This window comes from Alosa pseudoharengus, unplaced genomic scaffold (genome assembly GCF_046254945.1).
Source record: "Alosa pseudoharengus isolate Yale_2024_CS ecotype anadromous, Long Island Sound unplaced genomic scaffold, YU_APseudo_1.1 YU_APseudo_1.1_scf_6, whole genome shotgun sequence".
Lineage (NCBI taxonomy): Eukaryota > Metazoa > Chordata > Actinopteri > Clupeiformes > Clupeidae > Alosa > Alosa pseudoharengus.
In genome coordinates, this window is record NW_027468848.1 from 21,828,367 (window position 1) to 21,848,366 (window position 20,000).

Genomic DNA, 20,000 nt, shown 5'->3' on the forward strand with positions numbered 1-20,000 from the left:
AAGAGAGAGAGAGAGAAAAAGAGAGAGAGAGAGAGAGAGAGAGATAAGTTAGCTGATGCAGGAGAGCTAAATGGCTTGAAAATGAACTCTCCTGACAATCTCAGAAGAGATGTGTGCCAACATAATCCCATATTAGCAGAAAGACATGGATTCACTGGCCCTACAGACGTACCTTGACAAATCCCTCAGCTGTTCCCTCGAATCTGGAAAGACTCCATCCTTAAGTAGATTACAGTTTTATTTGTAAGACCTTCCTTTGAAATTGAACTAGGTTCCAGCCCAGTTCGATGCCCATGGCGCCCAGACAGGGCCTCTACCTAATCCCCACATGGACACGTCACCAGCGAACATACTCGTTTCCACAAGGTTCTGTCTGAAGCTGGGAGGCAGGAACCAGGAACAGCGTCCATCCAGCGAATTACTAATGGCCACTTAGTCGCATAGCAGATTAACGTGAGTGATGGAGGTGCTGACGGCCGATGAGAGATCATCTGGGCGATCTTGGAGGACGGCAAAGAGGGCCTGTGGATTATTCGCCCACTGCTTTAACGGAGGTGCTGAAAATGACTAAACCAAATGGACGGTTTTATAGAAGAGAATCGTGGAGCCACAGGAAGCAAAAAAAAAAAAAAAAAAAAACATGAGTCCTCGCAGGCAGATCTGTCCGGGCGAGGCCACCTGTTGCATAAGACAGCTGCAGGAGAGCCGGAGGGGAAAAGAGGGCACCCAGCTGCGGGATGTGGCCAGTGTGTGTGTGTGTGTGTGTGTGTGTGTGTGTGTGTGTGTGTGTGTGTGTGTGTGTCTGTGTATGTGTGTGTGTGTGTGTGTGTGTGTGTGTGTCTGTGTGTGTGTGTGTGTGTGTGTGTGTGTGTGTGTGTGTGTGTGTGTGTGTCTGTGTGTGTGTGTGTGTGTCTTTGGCTGTCGAGGGCCACTTCTCTTGGGCACATGCAAGGTCCACCAAACACTAGCCAGGGAGAAATAAAAAAAAACATGGCGTGCCCTTTTCAAATAGCCATAACCCTGGACAGCTCGGGTTCCAAATGACGTTGTTTAACAATGCTGCCGGGGCTGTTCTGACAATCTGTCGATTTCTTGCATTTTGACATTTCTAAATTTCGTTCCTTAAAAGGACTTCTAAACAAATATCTGTGTGTGTGTGTGTGTGTGTGTGTGTGTCTGGTGGGGAATTGGCAGGGCTGGCTAATGGACGAGATCGAAACCACAGTCCACAGTTTAAATTGGAGTTAATGGAGGTCTATGGTGTTCGTGTCTCACAGACAGACACACACACACACACACACACACACACACACACACACACACACACACAGAGAGAAAGAGAGACACATCCCCGTGAGTACCGCAACAAGGCTCGAGTCCATTAGCTGTAATGTGGTTTATTACACATCAACATCAATGTAGCCGTTGGCTAGTCAGGGAGTGAGCAGCCTGGAGGCCAACTGTCATAAGCGCTATCCCCGAGTCCTGAACATGAAACAGGACCCAAACACGCACTCGGGCTAAACCAATAAACACAAACTCAAAGACCCGGGGAGCCAAAACACGCTGCAAACTCACCCAAACGCAACACAAACACCTTTGCGTGTGAACTGCCGTAAATAATACCTGCAGGTATCCAGGTTACGCTCAGAAACACTCTCACACACACTCACACACACATACAGTGTTGACGTCACGGTCTGTCAGATGTACACACACACACACACACACACACACACACACACACACACACACACAATTCAAGGCCAGCCACTGGAAGCCAAGCCAAAAACAACCACACATGACATACACTGTATATTACATCATAAAAGCCCAAATGAAATACAAAGCACAAACACACACACACACACTCACACACACACACACACATTCTCTAGTCCACACTGAGGAACAAGATGGACACAGGCCGTGTTCACAACAACTTGATCACAGAGCCCCGGTGACATTTTTCAAAGTAAATCACATCCCCACACTGCGCATCTGGAGAGAACAATGCGCCTGCACTGTTCATTGTCCAGCGCTCCGGGTTTGCGGAGAAATCACCATGCATAAATTCCCATGCATCACAATCTCGGAGGAGCAATTAAATCTCAGGGATCTGTTTCTTCATGAAACCCAAACCAGATGGCACTGAGGGGGGAATGGCCGAGGCGCATGATGTTTGTCGAACTTCCCCCTCGCTTGAAATGACCCATAAATCAGGAAGAGAGAGAGAGAGGGAGAGAGAGAGAGAGAGGAGAGCGGAGGCTTACCTTCCAGAGCAGCAGGGCTGATGTCCCTTTCATCTTGCTCTAGGCTCCAGTCAGAAGAGCAGGCAGTCCTGGAGATGGAGAGAGGATGAGAGAGAGAGAGAGGGAGAAAGAGAGAGGATGAGAGAGGATGAGAGAGAGAGAGGATGAGAGAGTGAGAGAGAGAATGTGACAAGGAGGAAATGGATGAGGGAAGAGATATGAGTGGAGAAGTGAGTGAATGTGACAAGGAGAAAGTGAGAGATGGAGAGAGAAAAAGAGAGGGAGAGAGGAGAAGAGAGGGAGAGAGGAGAAGAGGTGTAGAGAGAAAAAGAGATGGAGAGAGAAAAAGAGAGGGAGAGAGGAGACGAGACAGTAAGTCTATCTGTGAACCAGAGAAGTGGCGTCATTAACCCAACACTGCTTAAATATGAGGGAAATTGAGAGAGATAGAGAGGTGGCTACAGAGTGCTCTTCCATTAAGCACACTCACACACTCACACACACACACACACACACACACACACACACACAGCTGGTGCAGCTGAATGGGAGCTGGAGGACACAGAGAGATCCACAGAAGAGCAGGATGATTGCGACCCCATGATGTTCAGTGTGCATTCGGTGGATATGCGATCACCTAATGAACAGCTCAATGTGACATCTCCCTCTGCACTCGACACCCCGGCCCTTCCAGCCCGTAGAGAGGAGCATTCCAACATGTCACAGACATTTTCATTCAGCACCACCATCTGCCTAATATGTGTGCCATTTGCCTCTCTCTTTCTCTCTCCATTTCTCTCTTTCTTTCTCTCATTCTAGTCTTTTTTTCCCCTCTGCTCTGTTCACAGCTCACTTCCTCTCCGCCTCCTTCCTCCACTCAGCCTTCGTTTCACTATAGATTTCTCTAATAACAGGAAGTCGATGCTTTCCATCTCTCAGAATGTTAAAGACCTTCCGGGCAAATCGCTCACCAGGGCAACAGCTTGAAGTGATTTATAACGTTCCCTCTCCCTCTCCCTCTCTCTCGTTCTTTCTCTCTCTTCTCTAACTGCCAGTCTTTCTCACAGCACAGACACAACGGCATAATTCAACAATTTGTGAGAGATTTGCAATCTCGCCATTATCAGGAAAGATATGACACCACAAAGAAAAAGGAAGAAAAAGAAGGAGGCAAGTGTTTGATGAAAGGGGAGTTGAGTTAGGTAGGGCCTCCAGGGCTGAAGAGGAAGCTGACTTGAGATGACTACCACCCCTCTTTGAAGACGCACTCCTGTTGCAATAATTACCAAAGTGGAAAAGCATGAGCCTGCAGCCAGAGGGATCAGGACAGAGGAGCAGGAGGGAAGAGGACGAGAGAGAGGGAGAGAGAGGGAGAGATAGAGAGAGGGGGAGAGAGAGAGAGAGAGAGAGAGAGGGAGAGAGAGAGAGATAGAGGGAGAGAGAGAGAGGGAGAGAGAGAGAGAGAGGGGGGGGGGAGAGAGAGAGAGAGAGAGGGAGAGAGAGAGAGAGAGAGGGAGAGAGAGAGAGATAGAGGGAGAGAGAGAGAGGGAGAGAGAGGGAGAGAGAGAGAGAGAGAGCTGAGGGCTGCAGGAGTTATTAGACCCAACCAGCAGATTTCTTAGGCTGGCCAGAGAAGAGCAAGCCCAGAGAGAGAGACATCAGGAGGTCAGAGAAAGACATCAGGAGGAGGTGCAGACAGAGAGACATCAGGAGGAGGTGGTCTGAGAGAGACATCAGGAGGAGGTGCAGACAGAGAGGTATCAGGAGGAGGTGCAGACAGAGAGGCATCAGGTGGAGGTGCAGACAGAGAGGCATCAGGAGGAGGTGGTCTGAGAGAGACATCAGGAGGTCAGGGAGAGAGACATCAGGAGGAGGTGCAGACAGAGAGACATCAGGAGGTCAGGGAGAGAGACATCAGGAGGAGGTACAGACAGAGAGACATCAGGAGGAGGTCTGAGAGAGAGACATCAGGAGGAGGTGGTCTGAGAGAGGCATCAGGAGGAGGTGCAGACAGAGAGGCATCAGGAGGAGGTGCAGACAGAGAGGCATCAGGAGGAGGTGGTCTGAGAGAGGCATCAGGAGGAGGTGCAGACAGAGAGGCATCAGGAGGAGGTGCAGACAGAGAGGCATCAGGAGGAGGTGCAGACAGAGAGGCATCAGGAGGAGGTGGTCTGAGAGTCTCAAGAGTGGTGACTGATATGAGGGAAAGGGGGGGTGGGGTTGAGCAGGAATCAGCGAAGAGCCCCAGGGGGGTTCTCTGACGCAGCAGAGTCTTAGACGGTGAAGTGTCAGACTTGGGGAACTGGCTTGGCAGAGAAACCTGCCCATTCTTAACCCACAGACGCCCGCGCTCCAACACGCTCAGGACTCGAGTGTGCCTGTCTTCTGGCATCTCAGCTCGTAATTCAGCCCAAAGCTGCCGGGGCTTCAATGGCTCAATTTCCTCCCCGAGATTGCTATCTTATCTGTCACCCTAATAATAACATAATTCCTTCACAAATAACAGGGCAGATTGGAAAAGAGAGGGAACATTCGCATCGGAGGATTCCTTGGAGAGCCAGTGCTAACAGTGTGCCATGTGCACACACACACACACACGCGTAAAGTAGCCTGCAATAAGTTGTGGACAGAGAAATGTGATGAGGATATGATCCAGGCATGATGACAATTATTTTCAAAAATTATATATATAATTAATTCATAGGTTTTGTCCTTGTTTTCCACTGATCAAATAATTTTGTAATACACATACATTTTTAAATATTATACTACCATATATAATGAAACCACCTGTTTTCTTTACCTGTCTCTATGGTGGAACTCTATCATTCCAAAGCACAATAATCCTATGGAATGAGGAACTGTCTTCACTTTAATACAGGCCCGTTTAAAGGTTGTATTTTACTTGGCCTAAAATAAGAGCGACATTTTTTTCAAAATTCCATGTCTTTTTAACATATAAGCACACATTGATACCTTCAGACAGCACAGGCGAAACCCGAGAGAAACAAATCAGTCATCCACACGGACCCCCACACCCCTCACACACACACACACACACACACACACACATACACACACAAACACACACACACACAAACACACAAACACACACACACACACACACACACACACACACACACACACACACACACACACACACACACACACACACGGGAAGTACACTGTCCTGCGGCGAATGCAGGAGACCCCTTGAGCCAGACTCAATCATTCCCCCTCTCTGAAAAACAAGTCGGACTCTGAAATATCAAAGCCTTGAGAAAAGGCCTCAAATCACCGGGGCCCTAAATCCGTGCCTTCGCCTCGCCTGCAGCCAGAAGTCAAGACTCGTTCCGATGCAGCGAGAAGATGGGGGTGGGGGGGGTGGGGGGGGGGCGAAGAAAGAAATGGGCCTAAATCAAAGACATGTGTGTGATTCACTAGGCGTGAGTGTCATCAGCCCCAGTCCTCCCCTTCCCTTTTGGTCCCGCCGTATTACAAATGACCGTACGGCTCGAGCAGGTTTTCTCCATCCCTGCAATTCCCTTCAAGAAAAATAATAATAGAAAAGAGGGTGAGAGAGAGGGAGAGGGAGAGGGAGAAAATGGAGAGAAAAAGAGAGGAAAAAAACAAACTGAGCCCAAATCTGCAAGCAGTTAGAGCAAAAGAAATATGACAAAGTGTCTCTGGGTTTTGATGTGTCCAAAAGTCTGTGATAAATGCTCTGAATGTTTTCTTCTAAAATGGAGGCACTCATCACCACACTGCACACAATGGGCTGGCCTCTAAATACCAGGCATTATTTAAAACACACACACACACATGTTATTCATGGACTGGACGATAAGTTCAGCCATGGTTAATGGCCCCGGTGCATTTTCCCTGTGCATTACAGACAAACGTGGCCGGCCAACATTTAAACACCTCAGCTCAGAAAACATGTGGGAGCGGAACAATATGTTCCATTCCACAAACACATAATTTAGAGTATTGTGGATGGACAAAGCATCATCTCTGTCCAGCAGACATGAGCCAGAGGAAAAAGGAGGAATGGAAAACAGTGTTTAACGAACAAGCACATGAATGTGTTACAACGAAATGTGTACATTATGTATTTACCTGCCTGCCAGGTTGAGGGTGCGTCATCACCTGGTCCTTCAGATATGGTTGCAATCCTTAGGCAGCGGTTTACTGGTATGGAAGCTGTAGGAGTCAAAGACACAGAGACAAGCACAGCAGAGGCATGTAAGACCCTCATAGTTGGAGAAAAATGAACAAGCTGCTTTACAGATGAATGTGATATTTTCTTCAAAAAGGACAGTTTGAAGATTTTAAAGAGTGTCATGAACATCAATGTTAAGAGCTGCATGACATGCAAAATTTGGATTCAACTACATGTAGGTGCCACTTACAAATTATTTAGGTGGTGTTTTTATAACCTTTAGAACCACATTCTATGAGTCATTAGATGTTATTTTTCTATGTGTTCCCTTTGATGTCCTCAGTGGTGTGCATGTGTGTGAGGTGGTGATGGGGGGTTGGCAGTGGCGGTAACAAACTATTTTATTGGGTGAGTCTAACCACTGGATCTTACATAACACAAAACAATATTCAAGGAATATAGTTCCTCCCAAATGGGCCTCGTGCTGATCATATCAAGTCGTGTTTGCACGAGTCCCACTCATTACATGGTAACATGATTTACGATTCCCAATGGACCACCACCGTTTCGTGTTCTTGCTGTTGTGGCGGTAATCTTTCACAACTTGCCTTTTGCAAATCAACACGGCCTGATAACAGCACAAGCACTTCACAACCGTGTAACAGTGTCGACCCTATTTGTGTTTTTAATCCATGCGGCACACACACACACACACACACACACACACACAGACACTGAGGATTATTGTTGTCCTGGGGCGAGTCTGAGGTGTCAGGTGTTTACTTGCAAACCGTCAACGGGATTCACCAAGACAACGGCAGTGCAAATTTATATACTATATCAAATGGCGTGTGATCTAGATACATATCTGGCCGTAATGGAAAGGCCCTTTTTTTGATCCAGTGGTTAAGTAGAGAATGGTGTGAAGAGAAAACAGAGAGAGAGAGAGAGAGAGAGCCATGGGCCCAGGGACAGACCTCATGATAGCAATTGTATTGTGCTCAGTCCCAAGGGTGTGAGACAAAGGCTTAGTGAACAAATAAAACCAGAACAAAAGGGCCAGGAGCAGACTCATTGAACTTGGTTTGATATCGGAAACAAGGTAACACCTTGCTCTAGATCAAATGCATTTGCCTTTGTGAGCGGTGGCAATGTGGAAACAGCCATTAACCTACTTCTGCAGACAAAACAACACGCTGTTGGCTTTGCACTCTATAAAAAATGCCCAGACATATTGTTTGAGGCGATCAGAAATGACAACATAGATGGCTTCAGTTTGTAGCCTAAATAAATCAGCACAAGCACACACAGCCTAGACTCCTTACTCTGTCCCCACTCTCTCTCTCTCTCTCTCTCTCTATCTCTTTCTCTCTCTCTATCTCTCTCTCTCTCTCTCTGTCACACACAACCCCTCTCTCTGTTTCTCTCTCTCTCTTTCTCTCTTTCTCTCTCTCACACACACACACACACACACACACATATACATCTGCTCCTTTACTTCCATTCGCTCTCGCTCTCTCGCATTTGCTGACTCCTTTCCTGCCCGAGTCCCAGACTGATCCAGCGGCAGCACACTGTGTGGAGCGGAGTGGAGGTGAGGTAAGCATTGGACGCATTCGGCCATATGGTCACACACTCTCAGACATACGCTTGTCATAACCCGCACTGACAGACAGCTGGACCTGATTACCAGACTCGGGAGGGGGCTGCCAGGTCTGGACTGAACTGTGGGAGATGCCTAATTTACTTTAAGTCGCTCTCTTTGCACCCAAAAAAGCAGGCAATATTCTCTATACTCCCATATTCAGACAATAACCAAATAAAGCATTACCAGTGTGCCTTGCTCAATTACAGTAAACAAATAGATCATGGTGGGGGTGGCTGGTGTTATCAGTGTATGCATACGGGATATTATATACTCAGTTGACGCAGAATCATAGGTATGCCAAATTTCTCCTCCATGAAATATAATAGTCTACCCTACTCCATCATAAAAGTTCCATAAGCTTGCAATTTGCTGCAGAAGACAGGTTTAGGTTTTGTCTGATCAAAACAATAAGGTGCATTCTTGGGAAAGGAAATAAATTGTCTTCAGTGTTGCTAATTCATAACTTATTGCAAAAATACATAATTATCTCACTAAGACATCCTGATTTTGTAGTGCACTTGAAATGTGATATGCATTTCTGAATCTCTTGATTTTATAGCAAACCGTCCTTCTCGCAAACAGAAAACTGCTTTTAATATATACCACACTTAAAATATAGCACGTAGGCAAAGTTGTTCACTATTAGGTAGTCAAAAGTCATCAACATTGTGAGTGGACACAGACTGATCATTACTGTGGACACATTATAGAATACCAATAATGCTTCAGGCATCAGCTGACCAGTCTTCGACTATGTATTATGCCAACAGTTGCTCTTGAAAATACTTCAGACGCTCTTCAAATTCTCACAAAAACTTTTTAGCAAGGAACGACACATTTTATGTTTAATAACAGCCTAATAACAACGTCGTGTTTCTCTCACCTTGTTGGATACATTTATCAGGTGATGTAAAGGTAGCCTAATAGATGGAACATTGTTTAGCCGTGTACTCTGCTTCTTTCTAGCAGAGAGAAATAGTCTTACTTACACTACCAAACCCCAAACGACTGCATCAAGAACATTCGAAAGTAGCCTACATGGCGGTGGGTTTCCGAGTGCAGCAACCAGTGTGCATCTGATTTAAGTGGTTGTGGTCAACACTTCAGAATCAGTAGCCTACCTCCGCAATGGCTCACGCATCCATTAGACTGCGCTTTCATCTTTGGAAATCATGACTGACACTTGTCCTCACCTTCTTCTGCAGACGAACCTCTTCGTGTTTCTTGAATACTTCGAGGACCTCGACTTTATCGTCTTGCCGCCACGAGGAGAGAGACAAGTTGCGGTCTTTTCCAAGTCAACAACCTCTCTGGTCTGCCCCCGTTCCTTGCTATTTCGTCTTCAGGGGCAAAACGATCCGTAGCTCCAACTACTGACGTCTTGAGGAGGTGCAGTTTCTTCTGAAGACATCTTATGCCTTATGCCTAAATGGCCTGACTATTTTTACAGCTACAGCAATCATATAGGCTACTATGGACAGAACAAGTGCCTGATGCGTGCTGTAGATGTGCTGTCAGCTGAAATATTGAAACTAATTAAATGTAGATGTATGACACAAAATATTCTCTACATAGGCTAACAGAATATCTAGTAACAATGACAGGTTATCTTAAATGAATAGGTAAACTAAGTAAAATCTTCGGCCAAAGAATGCCAACGTCTATGTTTAGGCTACATGTAAGCTAATGACATGCCTATCAATGGCAGATTTTGACAAGAGAAATTAACAGTTTGTGCCAAACCACGTAAGTCTGTTGCCTAAGGCAGAACATATGCTCAAATTGTCTATATTGGAACTGACATGATTGAAGGTAACTAACTCTAGTAGCCTACTCTTTTGCAAGCCACCTGCGGAGCCAGTACGACTCTTCACACACCTGCGGTGTTTCCTCAACCACCCCTCACCCTTCCACCAACACACATTTGAACAGGAACCTGCAGTATAATTAATGAACCGCCACAATGTAGCGCTTTGTTTCGCCCTCAGCTCACATTAGCTAATATGGGCCAGAGGCCTAACAGCCTCAGGTGGACATGGTGTATGATTCATTGCAAATTTGTTATTCAAAATTGTGCGGCGGAAGTCCTCTTTTATTAACAAAGTGATATGACGCTTTTGTTTGCCTATTTGTTATATAAATCAAACCATGCAGGTGAATGGCAAATTGGCCTAATTTCATAATTGAACAAATGAACCTTGTGGGAAAGACAAGTTGGCGAAAAAGTAGCTAATGTCTGCCAGGTCTTTTTGTGAGGTGACCCTTCTGATATGGCGACTAATAGACTCAAGCCCTTGCACGCCCACCTCCCCTGCCTCTCCAGCTGCAGAGTCGCAAACATAGACAGGCCTTTCACGGTGCCGCGGCGAAGAGAGAAAGTAACCATTGTGACAGGAGTGAATGTTTCTTTGAGCCATGCAATGGAGGTCCCGACCCCGTCACCCGATGTCCCAGTGTGCGTTTACTGCCTTTACGCCACCGAGGCCATCACCCTCACCTGCGAGGTCAGGTGTGTACAAAGAGAGCGACAGTGAGTGAGGGTGAGTGAGTGAAGTTGGGTAAGGGTGGAGGCGCATCAACTTAATGTTCCTATTTAATTACGTAAATGTGTGCCATTAACTTCACGTAGTTTACATTAAAAACCCTTAAAGGTGTAGGTTTTTTAACATTCTAAGTTCCGCAACAATTGAAGGTTCTAAAATTCTATGTTGAATTCAATGAACCCAGATATTCTTTAGAACGTTCATTTCCCAACACTGTTATTGTTATCCCATGTGATACCTGTTGTAGGCCTTGTCCTTAACTATTAAATGAGTACCGTCACACCGGTAGCTGTAGCCAAACTGTAGCCATGCGTGTGTCATATCCATAGGTCATATCCTGTCATCTTCCTATAAATCAGCACTGGGGTATTATTCGTCACCGCCCGGAACACGTCTCTTGGCCAGGAGCAGCAGTCACGACAACGATTAATAATGGAAACATGAACAATGTTAAACTTCTTGAAATGGCTCGTCATAGGAACATAATGCTATTTTCCTCATTCCTACATCTACAGTGTACATGCAAACTGCTTGATTTAACATAACAGGTTTTGCTCTATTCTGAATGCCACGCAGTCTCGTCGGAGAGTGGAGTATGGTGGAATATGGTGGAGTTTAGTGGAAGTTTTTGAAGACATTACTTCTTGATAGATTATTATGAAAGGGTGCTTGGACACTGTTGTGTTTGTGTTTACTATCTACAATCCTCATGCATGTTTTAGCATCTGTTCATAGATTCAAGACAAAGATTTTGTTAATTAAGACAATACAATTTACAAATTTTCTTTGTTTTATTCTTTTGACAATATTGAAATACATTATCATCTGGAAAGTAAAGTAATCACAACATTTTCATTAGTTTATGACAATGAATTCTGAAAAGAAAACACTGAGTCTCTCCCTTACCCACATGATAAAAGCAAATTAAGCCAAACAGGTATTATAATCTGGTTATCATCTGTTTATGTTATTTTTGTGTTAGAGACAAAAAACAGAAAGAGAAAAAAAGAAAAAATATATGCCATATGACAATAATATATATAAAAATAATATAATGAAGTTTCCCACATTCTTTATATCTCATCATATTTCTTATGAAGGAATCCAAAATGTAGTAGGCCTACTATGACCTGGATGGATTTTTGAAGCGTTTGGAAAACACCTGGTGCTGACATTGACTCAGTTCATGATGAATGTCCACTTTTATTTTAAACTGACCATTTTAAACTCTAACCAAGGTTTAGGCACCTGCATTTCTTCATGTTCCAACACGTTAACATAATTCATGTTCGTATTGTTAGCTTCCCCCTCATTGACACACACACACACACACACACACACACACACACATGATGGTGATGTGTAAGAGAGTGAGCCGAAAGCCATGCTGGAGTACAAGAACCAGAGAGGATTTACGATATTAGCACACATTTCAAGTGCGTGGGACACATGTGATCCGACCCGCGTCGCTGTTTAACGCTGTTACCCCAGACAACAGACTCCATTCATCCAGAGGAGGTGTAGCCACAGATGGACTTTCAGCTAGATGGACTAGTCCAGCGTTGACCTGACCCCCTCAGAAAAAAAAGCTTTCTCTCCGATGTTTAAAGAATGCCATTTACACAGAGAGAAAAATGGCAGCAAATTATCATGAAATATACACAAATTCTGTGATTCAATTACTCGGAGAAAGAAATGGAAACAAACAGTAGAGAAACTAGCCACACCTGTTGATAGAGAGAAAACACAACTCTTTAATAAGAAATCCTTTTTTCCTCCTTGTAAAAATGTTTATACTGAGTCTATAATGCACTGCCATGAGCTGCAAGATGAATAAGCTAAAGTTGGTTTGAAAAACTGAACTTCAACCCATGGCTTCTTCCATTTATTATCATCTAGGGGTGAGAGAGGAGTCTGGATTCTGAATTTACAAGGGACTTAACAAAGACAGTCTTACTTTAGTGTGAAAGAAAAAAAAGACAGATGATCCAGGCCTCTGTCCATTACTTTAAAAAGGTTCTCCCTCTCACACAAAATAATGTGATCTCTCTCTCTCTCTCTCTCTCTCTCTCTCTCTCTCTCTCTTACTCTCTCTCCGTCTTGCCCTGATCCTCTGCAGCTCTTCACGACCGAAGCTCATATTTTGGCAGTGTTGGCGTGCTTCTTACACAACAGCTTGTCCTTCTTGGAGAAGAAAGTCTGACTCTCAAGACTGGCGCAGCATACCTAAAATACAACACAGAGGTGTCATCAGGAATCACAACGAGCCTTCGCAAAACAGCATCACAACCCTATGCACAGACATGGCTGGTGAAATGTGAACCGAAAAAAAATAAAAATAAATAAATAACACACCTAAAATCTCAAAATATTTAAAAGCAACTGGCCCCATGAACACTGTTCATTCATAAAATGCACATTCTCTGTGCGCATGTCTCAATGCGGAAGTGTTCGTGGGGCACCAACATAATCCCTTGGCACTGTCTAACTAAATAAACACTGAATATATACACAAGCAAACTGTTAACAAACTGTCTGTTTATAAGGTGACTTGTGCACACACGCGGTGAGGTCACGCACACACACTGACCTCACACTGGACTTACCGCACACACGAAGCAGGTGTCGTGCCATGTGAAGCCCAGGGCCTCGAGGAATTTGTCCCCAGCCTCGATAGGAAAATCACAACCATGACAGCTGGTCCCAAATAAGTTGTAATAATCTATGGGTGGGGATAAAACAAGTGTTGAGTGCACCAGGGGGAGAAAAAACACACATTTTTACATGGTTTACGAGCATTTTTTATTTTATTTTTAATTTCACCTGGCAGTTATGTCACTGCTTGTGCTTGTGCTGCTGCCTCCACTGCTGCTGTATGTGTGTGTGTGTGTGTGAGTGTGTGTGTGTGTGTGTGTGTGTGTGTGTTTGTAATTGATGTGTGTTCAGCAACCTGGGTGTTGACTGAATGAAGCAACACACGCCGTGGTGCTGTCAGCACTCATTGACACAGAGGGCTGTTTCCTCTCACCTCGCTGTCGGAAGTGGGATTTTTCCCCTAATCTATCTGAATGGATGTGGTGTGAGGCATTCTGTGCTGACGGAGACAAACATACGTGTGTGTGTGTGTGTGTGTGTGTGTGTGTGTGTGGGTGTGTGTGTGTGTGTGTGTTTTGTGTGTGTGTCAGAGATAACGACAGGGTGTGTGACAGGGTTCCCACTTTAAGTCAGATGTAAAATTCCATGACTTTTCCCTGACGAAAAACCTGAATTTCCATGACCTACTATATTGTATATGGTACAATATATCGACCAAAGATTTTAGAGTAGCCGCATAGCGTTCAAAAACCTGTGTCTTTCTTTAGAGTGGGAGATGAGGAAATGGGAATTGAATAAACAAAGTTGAGCTAACCACAACCACTTAAGCAAGCAGTAGGCTAAAGCTAATTACCAAATATACACTAATTCTGAGTGGACATATATTTGTATTAATGTATTTTGGCAACTAAATTTTAAACTGCTACAACAAAATTCCCTGATATTCCATGACTTTGCCACACAAATGATAAAACTCCCTGATTTTCCATGGACTGGAATGGACTTTATCAAATTTCCACGATATTCCAGAAATTCCAGATATTCCATGACCGAACCCTGGGAACCCTGGTGTGAATGAATGGCGGCCTGCTGTCTCTCTCTCACCTCTCTCGCAGTAGGGCTCGCCGTCCTCCAGGTGGAAGGTGTTGTTGCGGATAGGCTGCTGGCAGGACGCGCACAGGAAGCAGTGCACGTGCCAGGTCTGCTTCAGGGCATTGATCACTTCCTGGATGGGGAGGGGAGGAGAGGGGACGCCAGACAGACAGGTTTGCATTTGAGAGGGCACAGACGGGAAACGACACAGATGAACCAGACCAAGAATCAGTGTCATGGTCTGGTTCATTATCAGTTCCCATTTATCACTAGGATAAGACCAACTTGCAAACCAAACTATGACTGCGTTTAAATGCACGTCAGTGTCCCAGGCTTATGAGGCTTAGCCTGATTTTGATTATATTCAGGATATGGTGTTTTATATGTGTGTGAGTGTGTCTGTATGTCTGACTGACTGTACAGTATGTGTGTGTGTGTCCTACATCCTCTGCCTCCCACCCCTGGTCATTGACCTTTTCTATTTGTCGAGTGCTAATTCTAACACATCTGAGCAGGAGTGCACACCCCCCCCCCCCCCACAAACACACACACACACACACACACACACACCACCACTACCCCCATTCCTCTGCTCGACATGCCACATGACACAGATTAAGAGCATATGCTCATTTCCCACAGTTCAGTGGTGAGAATGCGCCACACCAGGGGATTGGGCTCAGGAATGAGGGGCAAACTGAGGAAAATGAGGGATTATCACATGTGCATGCGAGAAGAGGAACAGAACAGGCTGCAAGAATGTGGACGCTCAGACAAATGTTTTTGAGGTGCCAACCTCCTGCTGGTGTAAAACCTATTGAACCTATATGGTAAAGCCAATGGTGGTGTTGTAAAAATGAATTACACTCTGCAGTGAAATAGTGTCTCCGTTCAGTATATATAATGTCTAGTTCCAGAGGTATGCAAAGAAGTGGCTAAAGGGCTCATGTTTTTGTGGCTGTTCAGAATGAGCCATATGGCTTCTATCAGTTCAGTGACTGAGCCCATGTGGACGGGTGGACCTATCAACAAGTCAAACACATCCATTGCAAAACACACATCCATAAGGACACCCCACTCCGACTCACCCCCAGGATCTTCCCCTGGCAGCGGCCGCAGGTGGGAGCGAAGAACTCCTCGTAGCAGTGCTCACAGTACACGGAGCCCTGCTCCTCCACGAAGCCGATGTCGGCCAGAGAGGTGCGGCAGTGGGCACAGTTGAACTCCTCCGGGTGCCACGCCTTGCCCATCGCCACCAGGAAGGGCCCTCTGTGGGACCACACAACTCACTGGGTTCACATGAGTTTCTAACTGAAGGAGTTTCAAACGGCAAAACTACAACAACTGCATTTAAACGAGGACAGAACTGTAATTACATGGGGTTACTACACCACACACAACCACTGAGGTGAGGCCTTGACTGATGTAAGTGAACCAGTCAATTAAATTTCATTTCACGTCTCACCACTCTTTTTCAGCTCACAGTGAAATGAAACATTAAAGCAACACCAAAGAACTTTCCCTCTGTCGCACGTATACGCTATTTGTTTATCCAGCACCGGCTTTGCAAATAACAATGTCCACAGACGGTAGAATATTTTGCATGACTTATAAAAGTACGATGTATTGCAACATCAGATGCAAGTCAAATCTGTAGTTTCTTATGTCTCATTCCATCGAACTACATATCCGCTACCCGATCTGGCAAACTTACATAGTGCGGTTTTAGCCGATAGAGGGCCGCGATGCGAATGCAGAATTGTCGTTCACCCTGTTACGAGTTGATGAACCACTGAAACGATTTTGGAAACATTATTTTAAGGTACAAAAAACTCTTGCTTTTGCTTTAAGAGAAATTATATTATGTGGTGTATGAGCTAGGTTTTACAAGTGTTATTACTGTAGTTACTTACAAAAAAAGAACTCTATATTCCAAGACTACATACACAGGTGGTTTGATATTTCACTGATGAACCTGTCTCCCTGGCAAAACACTAATGGAACGAGGACAATAGCTACAGTACAGCTCTAAATTAGCATCCGCCCAGCTAGTCAGCCAAGGGCCCTTCACAAATGGGATGATTAGCTTAAGTGGGAAAACAACACAGGGATATTTAATGCAAACAATGGTCATCCTAAACTCGGATGTCACCGACACTCCTTGGCATGAGCCGGCGTCTGCCACCCTATCCCCGGGACACGGTGAAACCAACACTCGAGGCCTACAAAGCAGGCGGGTATCTGCCAAACAATGATCCAGCAGAGGGCATGAACTGTAATTACCCAGAGAAAGAGGGCTGCCGCAGCGTGCCGATCCTCTTGTACTGGCTGTCATGATATATTCATCAGTCCTAATTCTGCAAATTAAAGTATGAACCGTACACCTTCAGAGAGGTGGGGAGAAAGAAAGAGCAGGCTCTTATCGGCCAGGTCTGTGATCCGTCTCTTCCTCCCACCTCGTTTCATAACGCTGATTGAAAGGGCTTTGATAAGACATCCCGTGGATGGATGCTTTGTAAAGAGCATCATAAGCACAGGGATTAAGCCTTTTTGGCACAATGGCGTAATAACTAAAGAGGAAAACATTAGGAGATTGGCTGGCTCTGAGGATGGATGGACAAGGAGGAATGACAACATGAGAGCGGTCAGTAGAGGTCAAGTAGAGAGCAAGAGCGAAAAACGGCAAAACGCACACAGAGTTGTTTTTCCTTCAAAACCTCTCCTGATAATACCGAGCACCAGGCACAGGGGGGGGGGGGGTTCAAGCACCTGCCCCTGTGCCCCTCAATGTCCAAAGTGCCCTTTTGAGAAGGCCAACTTGTGGCCTCTTAATTTATGAAATAATAATTTCTGTTTGAATAAAAATACCTGGCTGTTGTTGGTCACTTTACATCACAATGACATGAAATTGTACTAACATCACCCACACTAGTGACGGAGTTGTTGGAAGAGATGTTGAGCAAGTCCACTTTACTAGGGAATGTGTGTTAGCCTAATCATTCAGCTGATGAAAAATAGACTACATTTATCTTGTCTTGTAGTGTAATTTCTTTGAAAACAATCTTGCTTTCTTGCTTTTCAAGAAACATTGTGTGATTGTGAAACAACCTGACTAACAACATAATCACTGAAATCTTTTTGAAATGGCTAAGGGAAAGCATTTTTTTCAAAACATTCTGTTGATAGGCCTACATTATGTCATGGGCGAAAATGTTTTCTGTCCACTCCTGACTGCCAGTAGTTCAGGGCAACAGTATGTTCCTGTACGATGTAGTTTGCTGTAAGAGTTCTTGCTGCATATTGTTTGAATAGGGGTCACTATAATTCAACAGATTGAGCTGCAAATTGTGTTAGCATATAGTGTTTAAAAAAAACTCTAAATTAACCTGTGTCTTACCTTTGTTCATTTTTGTTGTTCATCCGGTTTTGGTCAAATGGCAGTCACCTGGTATTGTATTGCAACAGTGTGACTGCAAAATGTGCTACATCAATATTACTTTAATTTTTGATTACTGTTGCTGTTGTTTTTGCTGTTGTTGTTGTTATTGTCTCTCACAGGTGGTCTATAGGGGAGATGTTCTGCACCACCACATCTAAACCCTCATGGATATTCACAAGGCTGTAACATCAGAGCATCTGACCTGATGACTTTGTCGCAGTGGGCGCACACAGGCGTACGGGTGCCTGCGGGAACGTGCTCGGCCCTCTGCACCAGCGAGTCCTCGTCCTTGGGGTGCGCCTGGGGGACGGGCCTGTCCATGATGGGGACCTTGGGGCTGCTGTTGGGACCCCCAAATGTGGGGGTGATGAGGCCCACGTGGCCCCTGCTCTTGTTGGCAAGGACTACAAGAGGAGAGAGTAAAGTGAGTCATTATAAGGCTCTTCAGGTTTTTTGGTTCCGATTCACATCTTTCACATCCTTCCGCAGGACGTCTATTCACTGAATAATGCTTTCATGAGCCCTATTCACAAAGCATGATGGGTACCATGGTAGAGTGTGGTATTGAGGCAACAAGAAGACAACTTTAGGTCTGATTCCCAGTAGAGAAATCAGCTTTGCAAAAACAACACTGCAGAGCTTGAAACCAGAAAGGCAAAAGTGCCCTTTGAAGCTACTTTGCCAGACAAAAAAAATAATTTTATTCAAATTAAAGTCATTGTAAGCTTTAAAACCACATTCATATATTCACATAACTTCACACAAGGAGCAATAACATGTTTTAAATAGCTTGTTACCACAACAAATCACAAGTATGTGTAACTATACAGTACTGTATGTATATGTAAATACATTTGTATGTACATATACACTGCATACGTATTTATTTATAGTCATGTACATATCCTCTACAGAAAAGCTCTCAGCGTGATGGGCTATTGCAAACCCACTGCGGCAGATCTAAACAAGCTGTCATCAGCTGAACAGATTTCTCAGAACTGTTGAGGTTAACACAAGCAGGCCAGTGTTTTCCGTAGCCGCCATGAACACATTCCATGTTTCTGATACTAATATCAACACAGGTACGAACATGAACATTTGGGATTGCTGGTAAAATGGAAATATTGTGTGTGTGTGTGTGTGTGTACGTGCGTGCTAACTTTTAACCAAAGTGGTCAGATTTATATTTTGATTTTATGCACGTACCATGCACTGCAAATAGCTGACATTCACTGACCATGGCTGTGTCATCAGCACAGCCTCAGGTCTCGTTATTGCACTAAATGCATTGCACAAGTTGAAGTCTACCATAAGTGTTTATTTCTGTGTTGAAAAAAAAATAGAAAGGATGTAGCTTTGAGTACAGTATATGTAGCTGTGGCTTTGTAACAGATGTAGCGGAGAGTCCACAGAACCCAGTGTCCAGAGAGTGGACACTCCCAGTGTTGTCTCAGCAGATACTGTATGATCAGCACAGTCTGTGGTTGTGTGTGTGGAGGAGAACAGGTATGCTTCAAGTAGAACTAGCCAGCCACGGGAGCAAAGCAATGGTCATTCAAGTGGCTGACCTCAGTCACAGGGAGATGTGGACGCCACAGATGTGGTCCCACGCAGGAGCAGCAGTACAACTGATCTCTTTTTCTCTCGTTTTGTTCAGCATGACAACATACCAACACCAGGCAGGGCCACCTGGCCAAACAGAGTCCCCCAGCCCACCCCCCACCCCCTGGTCTGTCTTTGATGTCCACTGGGGTCGCGGGGGACAAGCCGGGGCCCCGGTGGTCACCGCTCCGAGCTCATGAGAGCGGAAAGGAGCAGCCGGCCGGCGGTGGTGCCCTTCCCCTGATTCCCACACATCAAGCCTGTCGGAAGAGAGCGACATTCCAACCGGGCTAAACGGGATGCCGGAAAAACAAGGACGGAAGACTTCAGTGGCGGTGACAGGCGGAGACGGGTGCGTTTGGGGATGCAGCAGGAGGTGGATATCTCCTGCCTCCTCTTTCAACCCCACAGAGATTTACGCTTGACGGACGTCTTGAGCGCTACCTCCAGAGAGAGCGAAAGAAACAGGGAGAGAGACAAAGAGAGAGAGAGAGAGAGAGAGAGAGAGCACCCGATGAGCCCCTGCTGGCTGCCAAGAGAAACATTCCAGTCTCTCTGTTATCAGCCGGCCTAAACTGCTGCTGACAGGCGTCTGAAGGGATGGCTGGCCCACAGCATGGTAAGAAGGGAGCCAGACTCCCTCTCTCTCTCTCTCCCTCTCTCCCTC

At 45.3% G+C, this 20,000-nt stretch overlaps 2 protein-coding genes across 9 annotated transcripts in view; both read right to left on the reverse strand.

Annotated features, from left to right (window-relative positions):
* bmpr1ba (bone morphogenetic protein receptor, type IBa) overlaps positions 1-9,369 on the reverse strand; it is a 75,173-nt gene extending 65,804 nt beyond the window's left edge. The window contains exons 1-3 of one of the 3 annotated variants that reach the window (XM_076269772.1): positions 9,256-9,369; positions 6,376-6,455; positions 2,274-2,341 (exon numbers count right to left, since the gene is read on the reverse strand). The gene's annotated coding sequence lies outside the window, so the exon portion shown is untranslated. Of the gene's footprint in view, positions 1-2,273; positions 2,342-6,371; positions 6,712-9,255 lie in introns of those variants that run through there. The other 2 variants (XM_076269770.1, XM_076269773.1) reach the window with 2 other exon arrangements.
* A 2,030-nt stretch (positions 9,370-11,399) lies between these two features.
* pdlim5a (PDZ and LIM domain 5a) overlaps positions 11,400-20,000 on the reverse strand; it is a 66,311-nt gene continuing 57,710 nt past the window's right edge. For all 6 annotated transcript variants that reach the window (XM_076269721.1, XM_076269719.1, XM_076269720.1 and 3 more), the window contains 5 exons: positions 17,934-18,135; positions 15,381-15,561; positions 14,305-14,425; positions 13,212-13,327; positions 11,400-12,831 (listed from right to left, as the gene is read on the reverse strand). In XM_076269721.1, coding sequence (XP_076125836.1) covers positions 12,742-12,831; positions 13,212-13,327; positions 14,305-14,425; positions 15,381-15,561; positions 17,934-18,135 — 710 coding nt within the window. In that variant the 3' untranslated portion in view covers positions 11,400-12,741. The remainder of the gene's footprint in view (positions 12,832-13,211; positions 13,328-14,304; positions 14,426-15,380; positions 15,562-17,933; positions 18,136-20,000) is intronic.